Source organism: Furipterus horrens, unplaced genomic scaffold (genome assembly GCF_987537825.1).
Source record: "Furipterus horrens unplaced genomic scaffold, mFurHor1.1.pri manual_scaffold_13, whole genome shotgun sequence".
Lineage (NCBI taxonomy): Eukaryota > Metazoa > Chordata > Mammalia > Chiroptera > Furipteridae > Furipterus > Furipterus horrens.
The window spans coordinates 55,409,118-55,420,729 of NW_028327183.1; the positions used below are offsets into that span (position 1 = coordinate 55,409,118).

Below are 11,612 nucleotides of genomic sequence, written 5' to 3' on the forward strand. Positions count from 1 at the left end.
CTGCCTGACGGTGCCTGTGGCTGACGAGCGGGCTGAGCCCAACTCTCCACCCCAAGCAGAGCCCCTTCCTCCCTGTAGAGGGCAGCTTTCTGTGCTATTGGGAACTGTAGCCCCACTGTGTGCTATGCCTTGCAAAAGGCCTGTAAGTCTCAACTGGAAAACTGGGAAAGCTGGAGGCAGGCATGGCCCAATAGTTGCACCAAGGGTTCCCGTGAGAAGTCAGGCTTGAAGGATGTACATGACGCTGTGAAGCTTGCCCTGCTCTGTGTATCTCCTCCTTAACATAAACAGAATGTCCAAAATAAAAGGCAGAAAAAAATGTATGAAAATCTGCACCTGGTAATTTTCTGACACAAGAATCCCGCGCACCTTGACCTAAAGCTGTCACTGTGCTCCTTCCGTTGTTATCTGTAATCCCTCGAAGTTAATAGTAACCAAAGCCTTTGGGGTTAATTGGTGACTTGTGTATCCTGACTGTATATCCTTCTCAATAAAAGGCACAAGGAAAAGGAGTTCAGGGCTTTTCTCCTCTAGAGAGAACTGCCGCCTTTGTTCCTCCCAGACAGAAATCAGTGCCCGGGTCAACTCAGTTCTCCACATCCACGATCCTGAAACCTCTGCAGGACAGAGTTTCCACCAAGCCGGGGCGCGTCCCCATACCTGCCAGCAAACCAGACCCATCCCAGTGACCACCCCCCCTCCCCAGACCCTCACACCTGGGTTGTGACCACATGGTGCGTTGTCATGGCGCCCCCTGATTCAACCTGCTCAGAGAAGAGGCCACGGCACACGTCCTAGACCAGATAATGACAAAGATGTCCCCCAGCAGCCTCTCACTCAGCATCAAATGTACTTCTGTTGTGGGGTTTGTGTTAGGCATTCATGAGAAATTCTCATAAACCGCTGAGAGGACTGAGCAGCTCATTCCATGGGGGTGAGAACGAGTTGGAACTCCATCACAGTTGATCACCCACACCCCACTTCTGAGGTCTATTCCCCACAGAGAGGAATCTTCTCAAAGCAGCAATCCGTTCACACACCCCAGTAATGAACAGGCTTCCAATACCTTGAAGACAAAGCCCAGGAGAACCTGCTGGGAGCAGAGGCCCATGTGACAGGGCACAGCACTCGCTGGTGACTACGTGTCCGTAGAAGAATCACCCCCTTCTTCAGCACCCTGTGCTGACCCCCAGGGTGTCCCGGTCCCTCCCTCACCAGCAGGTCCCCACACTCCATGACTAAGGTGCCAGGTGCCCTCTGATTTTTTCTGTCCTGTTTTTCTCCTTCTCAACAAATTACCAACGACACCCACATCACCCACTGCCTACATGTTTGTGCTGCCTGGTGTCACTGATCAGCACTGAGAGTGTCCGGGGGTAGAGGTCACCTCCCCCAGTGAAGTTCATGCAGGACAGGCAACTACTCAGGAAACATCCATTGGTTGCGGGGTTGGAGAAAAAGGGGAAGCAAATTTGCATTTAGAGTCTGGGGAAAGGGAAGTCAAATTCCCAAGGTCACGTGGGTTTGAGAAAAGGAAGTCGAAGCTACAACAGAAATTGGGCTGCTCCTGAGTCCTGCCCTGTGTCCTCTCCCCTCCTCTCCTGGGACAGGTGTCACCCTCTGGATTTGGGTTCCCATGAGGTGGAGGCAGGCGTGTGGGGTCTGCTGAGACTCATTCTGGTTTCAAACTCCCAGAACCTGCTGTCTTCTCAACCAGATAGCAGCAGGGAAGGAAACTGTGACTCGTCCCACAGTCCAGGACCTCGTCACACCCTGTGTGTCTGTCTGTCCTGCTGGGCTCTGTGGACCTCATATACCATCCTGACCACGGGGAACCCTGGGAGACAGCGCCATGACCCCGACCCTCACTGCCCTTCTCTGCCTCGGTGAGTTTGAGGGAAAGGGAAGGGTGGGTCCCCTCACCTCCCAGATCCTCTTCCCCAAAAGGACCCAGGACCGAGGACGCTCAGTGGGGACAGAAGTCCTGGGGGGAGGAGAGGTGTGCTCAGCCCCGGGTCTGACCCCGGTGCTCAGGGGCCAGAGCAGCTCTGGAGCTCCCGTGTGTGCGGAAGGGGGACAATCTCACCCGACTCTCTTCCAGGGCTGTGTCCGGGCCTGTGGGACCACGTCCAGGCCGGTGAGTCGCCCCCCAAACCTGCTGGTTCAGCCCGAAATCACCACTGGGCAGCTGGGGGCACACATGGGTCTAGGCTGATGAGGACCAGTCTAGGAGGGGCCCTGGAGTTACAGCTTGGGAAACTGAGGGGACAAGGACACCCCAAGACTCCAGGTCTGCTTCCCTTCCAGGAGTCCTCCCCAGGCCCTCCAACTGGGCTGACCCAGGCCCCGTGGTCAGCAAGGGGAGCCCTGTGACCATCTGGTGTCAGGGGTCTCTGCAGGCGGAGGGCTACACTCTGTATCAAAACAACAGCACTGAGCCCGTGGACACGAGGACCCCACAGACCCCCAGCAACAAGACCGGGTTCCTCATTCAGTCCGTGGGCACACACCGCGCAGGGCTATACCACTGTGCCTACAGCACTGGGAACTCAGTGTCCAAGCGGAGTGACCCGCTGCTCCTGGTGGTGACAGGTGAGGGGGAACCTGGGTCCCCTCCCCACTGTGGGCTCCTCCTCAGAGGCTGAAGGGAACAGTGTGGTTTTAGGGGCCCCACCCCTCACAGCCGACACCTGGGAAAGGTGGGGTGACAGTCCCTTTACCTCCTGTCCTCCTCCTCCCTCAGGAGTGGACGAGGCCGCCTCCCTCTCAGCCCAGCCAAGCCCAGTGGTGGCCGCGGGAGGGAACGTGACCCTCGTGTGCAGATCACGGAACATCACAGGCACCATGTATCTGCTGATGGAGGGAGGGGCTGACCCACCCCGAAGCATGAAATCGGAACTGAGGTCCTCTGCTGGGTGGTGGTGGACCGAGGCCACCTTCCCTGTGGGCCCCATGAGCTCCTCCCATGGGGGGACCTACAGATGCTATGGGTCCTACAGCACCTACCCCAACCTGTGGTCACACCCCAGTGACCCTCTGCACATCGAGGTCACAGGTGAGGTGGCCCACACTTGTCTTCTGTTCTTTCCTGTACCCAAGTAACTGATCTGAACCTTGTGCCTAGTAGAGCCCTGGGGGTCGTGGGGTCAGGGACACTGGTGTGTTGGGGACAGACCACAGGGGGAGGCTCAGGGAGGGACCAGGAGAACTGGCCCTGCGGCCCCGTGGGTGGTGGGTGTGTGTCCCCTGGGTGCTGACGACCCCCCTCCCCAGGCGTGTACAGGGCGCCCTCCCTCTCGGCCCAGCCGGGCGCACTGCTGCTGCGAGGAGACAGCCTGACCCTCCAGTGTCGCTCAGAGCCCGGCTGTGACAGATTCGCTCTGACCAAGGACGCGGGGACCCCAGGTCCCCAGGGTCTCAGTGGGCAGCCCAGCCCCGACTTCCCCCTGGGCCGGGTGAACCTCACCCACAGGGGCCAGTACAGGTGCTACTGCGGCCTCAGCCTCTCCCACGCGTGGTCGGCCCCCAGCGTCCCCCTGGACATCCTGATCGCAGGTGAGGACCCTGCCCGGCCCTGTCCTGTCTGCTCAGGGCTCAGCCCAGGGTCAGCGTGGTGGTGTGGGGTGCAGGTGAGGGACCTGGTGCAGAGGCTGGGAGGGGCTGAGATTTAGGGGGAGGAGCGAGGAAGGAGGAGTGTGGGTCATGGGGATGAAGGAGACCCTCCCAGGGGGACATAGAGGAGCTGCGAGGGGTCCCAGACAGTGTCCCTGGGGAATGACATGGTCCCTCAGCTCAGGGCCAGGGGCAGAGGATGCGGGGGGGCTCTATGCACATCACACCCCTCCTCCCCCAGGACTGTACACAAAACCCTCCCTCTCAGCCCAGCCAGGGCCCTCTGTGCCCTTGGGAACAAACGTGACCCTGCGGTGTGGATCCGAGGTCGGGTCTGACACCTTCCACCTGCACAGGGAGGGGTCCCCGGGTCCTCCCCGGCAGCTTCGTCTGCAGGACACGGCCGCCCCCTCTCAGGCCTACTTCGTCATCGGTCCTGTGACTTCAGGTGACAAAGGGACCTACAGGTGCTACAGGTCACTCAGCACCTCCCCCTACCTGCTGTCACAGCCCAGTGAACCCCTGGAGCTCACGGTCTCAGGTGAGGGACTCCTACCCTGTCCACTGAGGGAGCAGACTCTGTCCCAGGAGAGCTCTGGGCTGGGATGGGGAGAAAAGAGAAACAGTGAAGTCACCAATAGGGGGAATCTCACCCACATAAAGAGACAGAGAAGATAAGGTGTCCCCCCTCTCTAGGCCTCACCCCGTCTGAGGATCCAGGAGGTACTGGGCGTGTGCATGGAGCAGACTAAAGAGTGTGAAGGGCCAACATTTGGAGAAAGTAAATAGGACTGTAAGTGACATGAAGAGGCAGCACAGTCCCACTTCCTCCTCTGGTTCATGTTTCAGGCAGCATTTAGGGTTCACAGACCCTCACCCACATGAGCAAACTGTATGTCTATGGGGTAGCGGAGTGCTCCTAGCCAAGCAGACACACAAAGTCCCCCTGTCTTGGGCTAGATTCTGAGTTTATGCTTCAACACATCACATATTTACAGAAGGGTTTGTTTCTAATATCCCGGGGATTACGGTGAAGACTTAAGGATGGGACCGCATGTCTCAAGTAGCTCTGAGGTCACTGGGTCCTGTGTGGTCAGTGTGGGAAGAGATACATGAAGGGGAAGATGCCCCGTTCAGGTGGGGAGCAAAGAGTGGGCGCCAGGCCTGCCTCTGTCCGTGGTGCTGATTCCCGGGTCCTGCATCATCCCGGCACCTGTGCACTGAGGCCCACAGGGGAAGACAGAGTAAAGGGGCCTCTTGTTTCTGGGTCTGGGTGATTGAGGATCAACTCGGAGTCTAGGCTGACATGGCGTTGGCTCATTCCCCTTGAGACGGTCCCAGTGACAAAATTCTACCGTATCTGGTTCTTGGTCCTCTCATGTTTCAAAGCAGAAGCCTATTCTGCCTGGTATTTAAAAAGCTAAATCAGTTGACAGAATTGGTGCCAGTGAACCCTTGTGGGATATACAACATGAGTCCACTCTGAGCATGTCCTGTCTCCTCTGGGGACCAATGTCGTTACGTGGGTGTGGAGAGGTGACAGGACTTCTGCTCAGTTTCCATGAGCAGCAGGTTGTCAGCTGAACCGGGTCATTTTCCAAAACATCTCTCACAGGAAGTCGTGTCACTGCCCCTCCCCCTCCAAGATTTCCCTGTATTTCCTGGAATTTTATTTGTCACATAATCAGAGTTTACCTTGTGTGTACAGAGGCCTGTACATTCATGCAGGTATCTAAATATTTTATTTTGTCATTTTGCTAGTTTCTTATGATCTATTAGACAACAAAATGAATGAACACTTATGGGTTATGTTAGTGCACGATCCAAAAAATTTGTGGATTACACATATTCCATCATTTATTTTTGAAAGAATGATAGAAAGAAGAAAGAATTGTCAAGTGGTGGAAATTATATTTCTAAGTCACAAATAAAAGATGCTAGCTGAGGTAGAGTAATGAAAAGGTAGACCCAGCCCTTCATTTCTTCATGTTCTGACTTTCAGAATAAATTACAGTCCCCCAAGTTCATCTTTTCTTTCTAATAAAATGCAAGGTAAGACACCCAAGATGCTCGCCTCAGGGACAGTGATGGGCACTGTTAGTGTAAGAGACCCATTTAAGATCAGAAGAGGTGACAAGCATTTCTACATTTCCTCACTTATATCCTATGTTTTCTTTTCCTTTGGAGCAGCTGATACTCTGGGATGATCACAAAACTATTCAGATGCCAAGACTCGAGTGTAGGAGAAAATCTCAGTTATGGGGTTGGGCTCAGGATGTCGAACCTGTCAATGAAATGCAGGTGCCCTGGTGGACATCCAGGGGAACTGGGGTGATTTGAGTCTGCCCTGACCTCTATGACCTCTTTACCCCCATTTTTTTTGCCTCCCCCCTCCAAGACTACACGGTGGAGAATCTCATCCGCATGGGCAGCGCTGGCTTGGTCCTGGTGGCCCTTGGGGTGCTGCTGTTTCAGGCTCAAGACAGTGAGAGGAAGGCCCACAATGCAGTGAGAACATGAATGCAGAAGACAAGTCCACCATTCAATGAGGTAGATTATTGAAAATAAATCTTGTTGAGCAGGAAGTTCTCAAAAACATGTGGAGCACAAAGTGAGGGACCTGACTGTTCAGAACGTCAACAGCAGTACAAGTTGTTGACATGATGAAATACATCTTAAGCGTTGCCTGTAGAGACTCTGGTGCTATTGAACTGCAGACATGTCCTCCCACCATTACTGATTTTCTTTGAATGATTCCCTTCCCTTCTCACTCCAATGGCATGAGGCTACATGTGTGTCTGCTTTGGATCCGCACCTTCGTGCTCTGGTTCCCTTTCCCATGTGTGAGTCTACATGCTTCCTTATTTCTATTAGGCACATCCCTCAATGTAGACTGCTCTTCATCTCGGAGCACAGTCTGTTTCAGAGAACTGAATACATGGATACAGGTAGAGTCTACTTTAAAACATAGCATCCTGATTAGGACAGATAAATCTGAAATCATTCCTAAAAATGTCCTCTGCACCCATTGAGCTCTTGTGTCCTCATCAGATAATAGTTTCTTCAGAAATGCCATCCGTTTGAATGAGCACATTGAGGTTTAAAGTGAAACTCAGAGAGTGGACTGTAACCCAACTCTCTGAAATAATAATTTTTTAAAGCCTGGATTTGTGCTCCCTGGCACTGCGTGTGCTCTCTGCTTCTCTGCAAAACACCCAGCTGTTAGCCTCTATGGCTGTAGCAGATGCCATCCTCACCACGTTTTCCTGAAACTCCCCATATCCATGGGCTTCTCTCTTTCTAGTCTCCCTGTATCTTAACTGTCTAATTCCACTCCCCCGTTTTGCACCCTAAACATTTCCCCATTGCTGCCTTCCAGTTTCATAATTGTATCTTCAGCTGCATCTTCTCCTTGATGGAAATAATATTTTGAGTGTTATTTCAAAATTTTTTTCTACCTCTAAGATGTTTGCCTAATTTGATTCTAAAATTCCATATTCTTCTATAATATAACCCCTGTTGTTTGAAGAATACAAGTGTCTCCTTTATTTTTTCAGATAGCTAAATATACAGTAAAAGGACTATTCCCTAACCTCTGTGTTCTGTTTTCTCAGATATGATGACCCCCATTACTGACTCTGTAGGCAGTGCTCACACCACTGTGAGTCTGGGTCCATTCCTGCTGACACTCACCTCAGAGCACACACACCTGGTTCTCCACACACAGTCCCTCCCAGGGATGTCCTGGCCTCGGGACTGAAAGCCAGTGGAAAGCTGCAGCTACTCTGCCCCATGACATTTGCTGCTGAAACTTAGCATCTGACTGGGATGTGCCTGGCAGGCATGACTCCAAGGTGAGCCTCACACTAAGACCTGGACAGATGCCCATGTCAGACTAGACTGGATTGAGTCTGTTTCAAACACACACACACACACGACGTGACTCAATGCTGTGACCGGGCACAGCATCAGTGGGCAGAGACATCCCAGATGGTCGAGAGGACCACAGAGCTTCCAGTTTGCACCTAGCAAAAGACCTTCTCCCTGCTGAGGGGACACTAGGGTACCTGTCATGCCCACACAGGCGCAGGAGCCTTTATTCTGGGAACCCCTGGATACAGAGAGGCCCCCAGCTTTGGCCTCCTTTCTCTGTTGTGGTTCCCTCTCCATTTTGGAAGCTTTCGTTTTTGATTTTGGTTTTGGTTTCCTCTGAAATGGCATCAGCTCTTGAGCGGGCACAGCCGTAGCCCACCTTAGACTGTGGGGACCATCACCTGACTTCTCATGTCTCATCCCAACATCTTCATCGGATGTGAAAAGACCAAGGATGGACCCTGCCCACCCACACAGGACCACGGACCCCAAACCTCCCTGAGGACGGAGGTTCATGACATGATGCCAACAATGAAACTGTAGCTCAGGGACTGATGGAACATGAGCGCTCAGGTCACACAGGCCGTGGACCACGGAGAAATATTTCAATGGAAATCAGCTTTGTCCCCCAAATGAAAGAAGTAACCCACTCATTGTGCCATAAATGAAGACGGGGCCACATCATGAAGGGACAGCTCTTCTGAGGGACAAGGGCCCCTGAGGGGCAGGATTACTCTGAGGTTGGTTCTCAGGGAGGTGGGGTGGATCATTTTGCTACAAAAAAGGAGAAGTTGGATTGGGGCTGTTATAGGAAGGAGCCACACTCTGGGGCCAGGGGGAGGGGCATGTGTTTCCTTCCCCTCCTTCCCTGCATGTGCCCTTGGTGCTCATGGTCACGGTGACACTGGACCTGCCTGCACAGCGAGAGGGAGACATGTCTCTGTGGTCTGAGCTCTGCAGGCACAGGGACCATGTCTTCCTGAGGCACCTGCAGGGCCCGGGTGACCACTGTCCACGGGGAGGACGCACAGGCAGATGCTGATGGACAGCTGAGGGGCAGGAGGCCCCTTGGGGTAGACTCTGACCTGGAAGGACGTGCCCTGGGGCACCTCACCTGCAAGGGGCATCTCAGGAGGCTTGGGATGTTTCTGGCTCCATCATGGGAATGAGGGCCGGGCTCCTGGGGAGACCATGTTCCCTTTCCTGAGAGGCTGCTGACGTGACACCCCGTGACAGGGAGGGCCAGCCTCCCAGTGACCACACCCTGTGCATCGGTCTACCCTGAGGACACTGGGGCCTCTTCCTTCTGGACAGTGGGGTTCACTGAGGAGAGACAGCATGGTCCCCACCCTCACGGCCCTGGTCTGCCTGGGTGAGACGTGAGGGGGAGCGGGGAGCCCTGCTCTGCCAGGACCCAGGACTCAGGGGCTCATGGGGAGAAGGGTCCGCTCAGGATTCAGGGCACGTCTCTCACAGCGCCTCTCTTCCAGGGCTGAGCATGGGCCTGCGGACCCCAGTGCAGGCAGGTGAGTCTCCCTCGGTGTCCCAGGTCACTGTCCTCACTGGGGACAAAGGGCCACCCCCTGGGACGTTGGGGGTGGAGAACAGCAGGTCTGGGATGACGGATGAAGGACGTCTGAGATGTTCCAGGCTGACAGCTGGGCACTGGGGTTGGGAAATGACTTCTGACCCAGCCACTTATTCCTTCCAGGGACCCTCCCCAAACCCACCCTCTGGGCTGAGCCAGTGCCTGTGATCCCCTGGGGGAGCGCTGTGACCATCTGGTGTCAGGGGACCCTGGAGGCTGAAGAGTACCTTCTAAATAAAGAGGGAAGACCAGTTCCCTGGGACAGACAGAAGCCACTGGAGCCCAGGGACAAGGCCAAGTTCCCCATCACACAGATGACAGATTACACTGCAGGGATCTATCGCTGTTACTACCTCAGCCCCGCTGGCCGGTCAGAGCACAGTGACCCCCTGGAGCTGGTGGTGACAGGTGAGAGGGCACTCAGGGGTCCCAGCCTCAGGCTCTGCCCTCAGGAAGGGGGTGCTCTCAGGGTGTCTCCCCCTCACAGGCCAGCCCTGGGGGACGTGAGGGAGGTGTGAGCCCCATTTAACTCACTGCCTCCTTCTCTCCTAGGATTGCACAGCAAACCCAGCCTCTCAGCCCTGCCCAGCCCTGTTGTGACCTCAGGAGGGAACGTGACGCTCCAGTGTCACTCATGGGAGGGATTTGACAGGTTCATTCTGACTGAGGAAGGAGAGGACAGGCTCTCCTGGACCCGGGACTCACAGATACAGCCCAGTGGGATCTTCCAGGCCCTGTTCCCCGTGGGCCCCGTGACCCCCGGCCGCAGGTGGACGTTCAGATGCTACGGCTGTTACAGGAACACGCCCCATATGTGGTCACAGCCCAGTGATGCCCTCCAGCTCCTGGTCTCAGGTGAGGACAACTCATCCTGGCCCCTGAGTGACTTAGTGGGGAGGCAGGTCTCAGGGGCAGCCCTGGTGGCCGGCCAGGGGAGGAGGTGCCAGGGTTCTGGGCCCAGAGGCCCTGGGAGTTAGAAGCAGTGAGAACGGGAGGCTCAGGGAGGGCGACGGGTCCTCACGGGGCTGCTCAGGCCCCTCCTCCCCGTTCAGAAATCAGCTCAACGGTCACGTCCAAGGAAGACCTTCACTCCTGACCCTGCCCAGAGCAGACCTGCCTCCTTGCACCTGATATAGTCTCCTTCCCTCAGTGCGCATGTGTGTGTGTGTGTGCACGTGTGTATGTGTGTGTGTGAATCTGAACAGCATATTACATCCGGTGTGGATTCATATATTTGTTATTTATCTGCTCATCCACAGAAAACCAGAAATGCTGTCATAATGACGTACTGACTCAGCACTAGCATTTGTAAATAATATGCATAGATCTCTGTGTGCTTTAATGTCTAAGTGTGTATATGTGTGTGTATATGTGCATACATGTAAATTACATACAAGCATAATAAACTCATAGGCATATCCTATGGTAGGCAGTCCTATGTGAAGAATTATTACTGATGGATTAAATAGGTGATGAAACACCAGGGGGATGGGATGAACTTGGTTAAAAAGGGGGTCAGGCCCAGACCCTCAACCCAATAGGCTCCTGACATCGGACCCCAAGATCACCATCCCCTCATCCCAGTACCTGTGTCCTCAGCTGTAGAATAAGTGGGTACTCTCCTCCCAAAGCAATTAAGCAACGTGGTCCTGGGTCCCAGAGTGAAACCAGAGCAGAGCAAAGCTCGATTGAATTGGAGAGAAAACTGTTGTGAACTTGGCAATCCAGCAAAATAGGTTCCACCGGGATGGAGAAATGGGGATCTGCATTCATGTGAGCGATGAGGAGTCCAAATGGGACCTTCCTCCGCAGAGAGAGGTGTCACTAAGGTCGATACAGAGCCTATGTTGCGAGAAGTGGGTATTAGACCTGAGAACGCAGGGACGGGCTGGGTCAGGTCCTACCTTTTTGTGGTTCTCAGGAGCAGACGGCACCATCCGCCCATCACAGAACAAGACAGACACCCAGAACGGTGAGGCAGAGAAAGTCTGGGTTGAGGAGCTTGGGACAGAGGGTCATGTCCTGTCAGAGGGAGGCAGGTGCCCTGGGTGGACATTCAGGATTCTAGGGTGACATTTTTCTGCCCTGACCTCTGCATCCTGTTTACCCACAATCCCTAGCCTCCCACCCCCAGGACTACACGGTGGAGAATCTCACCCGCATGGGCGTGGCTGGTCTGGTTCTGCTCCTCCTCGGGGTGCTGCTGGGTCTGGCTCGGGACAGTGAGAGGAGGGCCCACGCTGCAGCCAGGACGTGAACACCGAGGGGACCGGCACCGTGCAGAGTGGGGGAGCGTGGAGCCCATCTAATGGCCAGGACGTAGTGAAGGACACTCTCGGCCGCAGCTGGGGCAACTGTCTGCGAATTTGTCTGGGAGAGGAAGCACGGTTTGGGTGCAGGGAGTGTCTGAGGGCCCCTGTACAGGACTCTGCCACAGTAAATGTGTGTTTTCTCTCTTTGTCTTCAATGACTCCCCTTCTTTCCTCACATGAGGGTTCGTCCCCTGTGGCTGATTTGAGTCCCCACATTCAAAGCTCCT

At 54.6% G+C, this 11,612-nt stretch overlaps 2 protein-coding genes across 2 annotated transcripts; both read left to right on the top strand.

The window, feature by feature from the left end:
* The first annotated feature begins 1,852 nt into the window (after positions 1-1,852).
* LOC149995443 (leukocyte immunoglobulin-like receptor subfamily A member 6) lies at positions 1,853-6,142 on the top strand. Its single transcript, XM_090259227.1, has 7 exons — positions 1,853-1,886; positions 2,102-2,137; positions 2,308-2,592; positions 2,744-3,055; positions 3,274-3,555; positions 3,854-4,153; positions 6,011-6,142. Exons 1-7 carry the CDS (start codon positions 1,853-1,855, stop codon positions 6,130-6,132), a joined length of 1,371 nt encoding a protein of 456 aa, XP_090115353.1. The 3' UTR covers positions 6,133-6,142.
* Positions 6,143-8,750: 2,608 nt separating this feature from the next.
* Positions 8,751-11,330, top strand: LOC149995444 (leukocyte immunoglobulin-like receptor subfamily A member 5). Its single transcript, XM_090259228.1, has 6 exons — positions 8,751-8,857; positions 8,976-9,011; positions 9,197-9,481; positions 9,626-9,955; positions 10,995-11,045; positions 11,194-11,330. Exons 1-6 carry the CDS (start codon positions 8,824-8,826, stop codon positions 11,328-11,330), a joined length of 873 nt encoding a protein of 290 aa, XP_090115354.1. The 5' UTR covers positions 8,751-8,823.
* Positions 11,331-11,612: the final 282 nt, after the last annotated feature.

Coding starts and splice junctions, on each gene's coding strand:
- LOC149995443 (XM_090259227.1), top strand. CDS start 1,853: ATGACCCCGACCCTCACTGCCCTTCTCTGCCTCG. Junction 1,887..2,101: donor CACTGCCCTTCTCTGCCTCG/GTGAGTTTGAGG, acceptor ACTCTCTTCCAG/GGCTGTGTCCGGGCCTGTGG. Junction 3,056..3,273: donor TCTGCACATCGAGGTCACAG/GTGAGGTGGCCC, acceptor CCCCCTCCCCAG/GCGTGTACAGGGCGCCCTCC.
- LOC149995444 (XM_090259228.1), top strand. CDS start 8,824: ATGGTCCCCACCCTCACGGCCCTGGTCTGCCTGG. Junction 9,012..9,196: donor GCGGACCCCAGTGCAGGCAG/GTGAGTCTCCCT, acceptor TATTCCTTCCAG/GGACCCTCCCCAAACCCACC. Junction 9,482..9,625: donor CCTGGAGCTGGTGGTGACAG/GTGAGAGGGCAC, acceptor CTTCTCTCCTAG/GATTGCACAGCAAACCCAGC.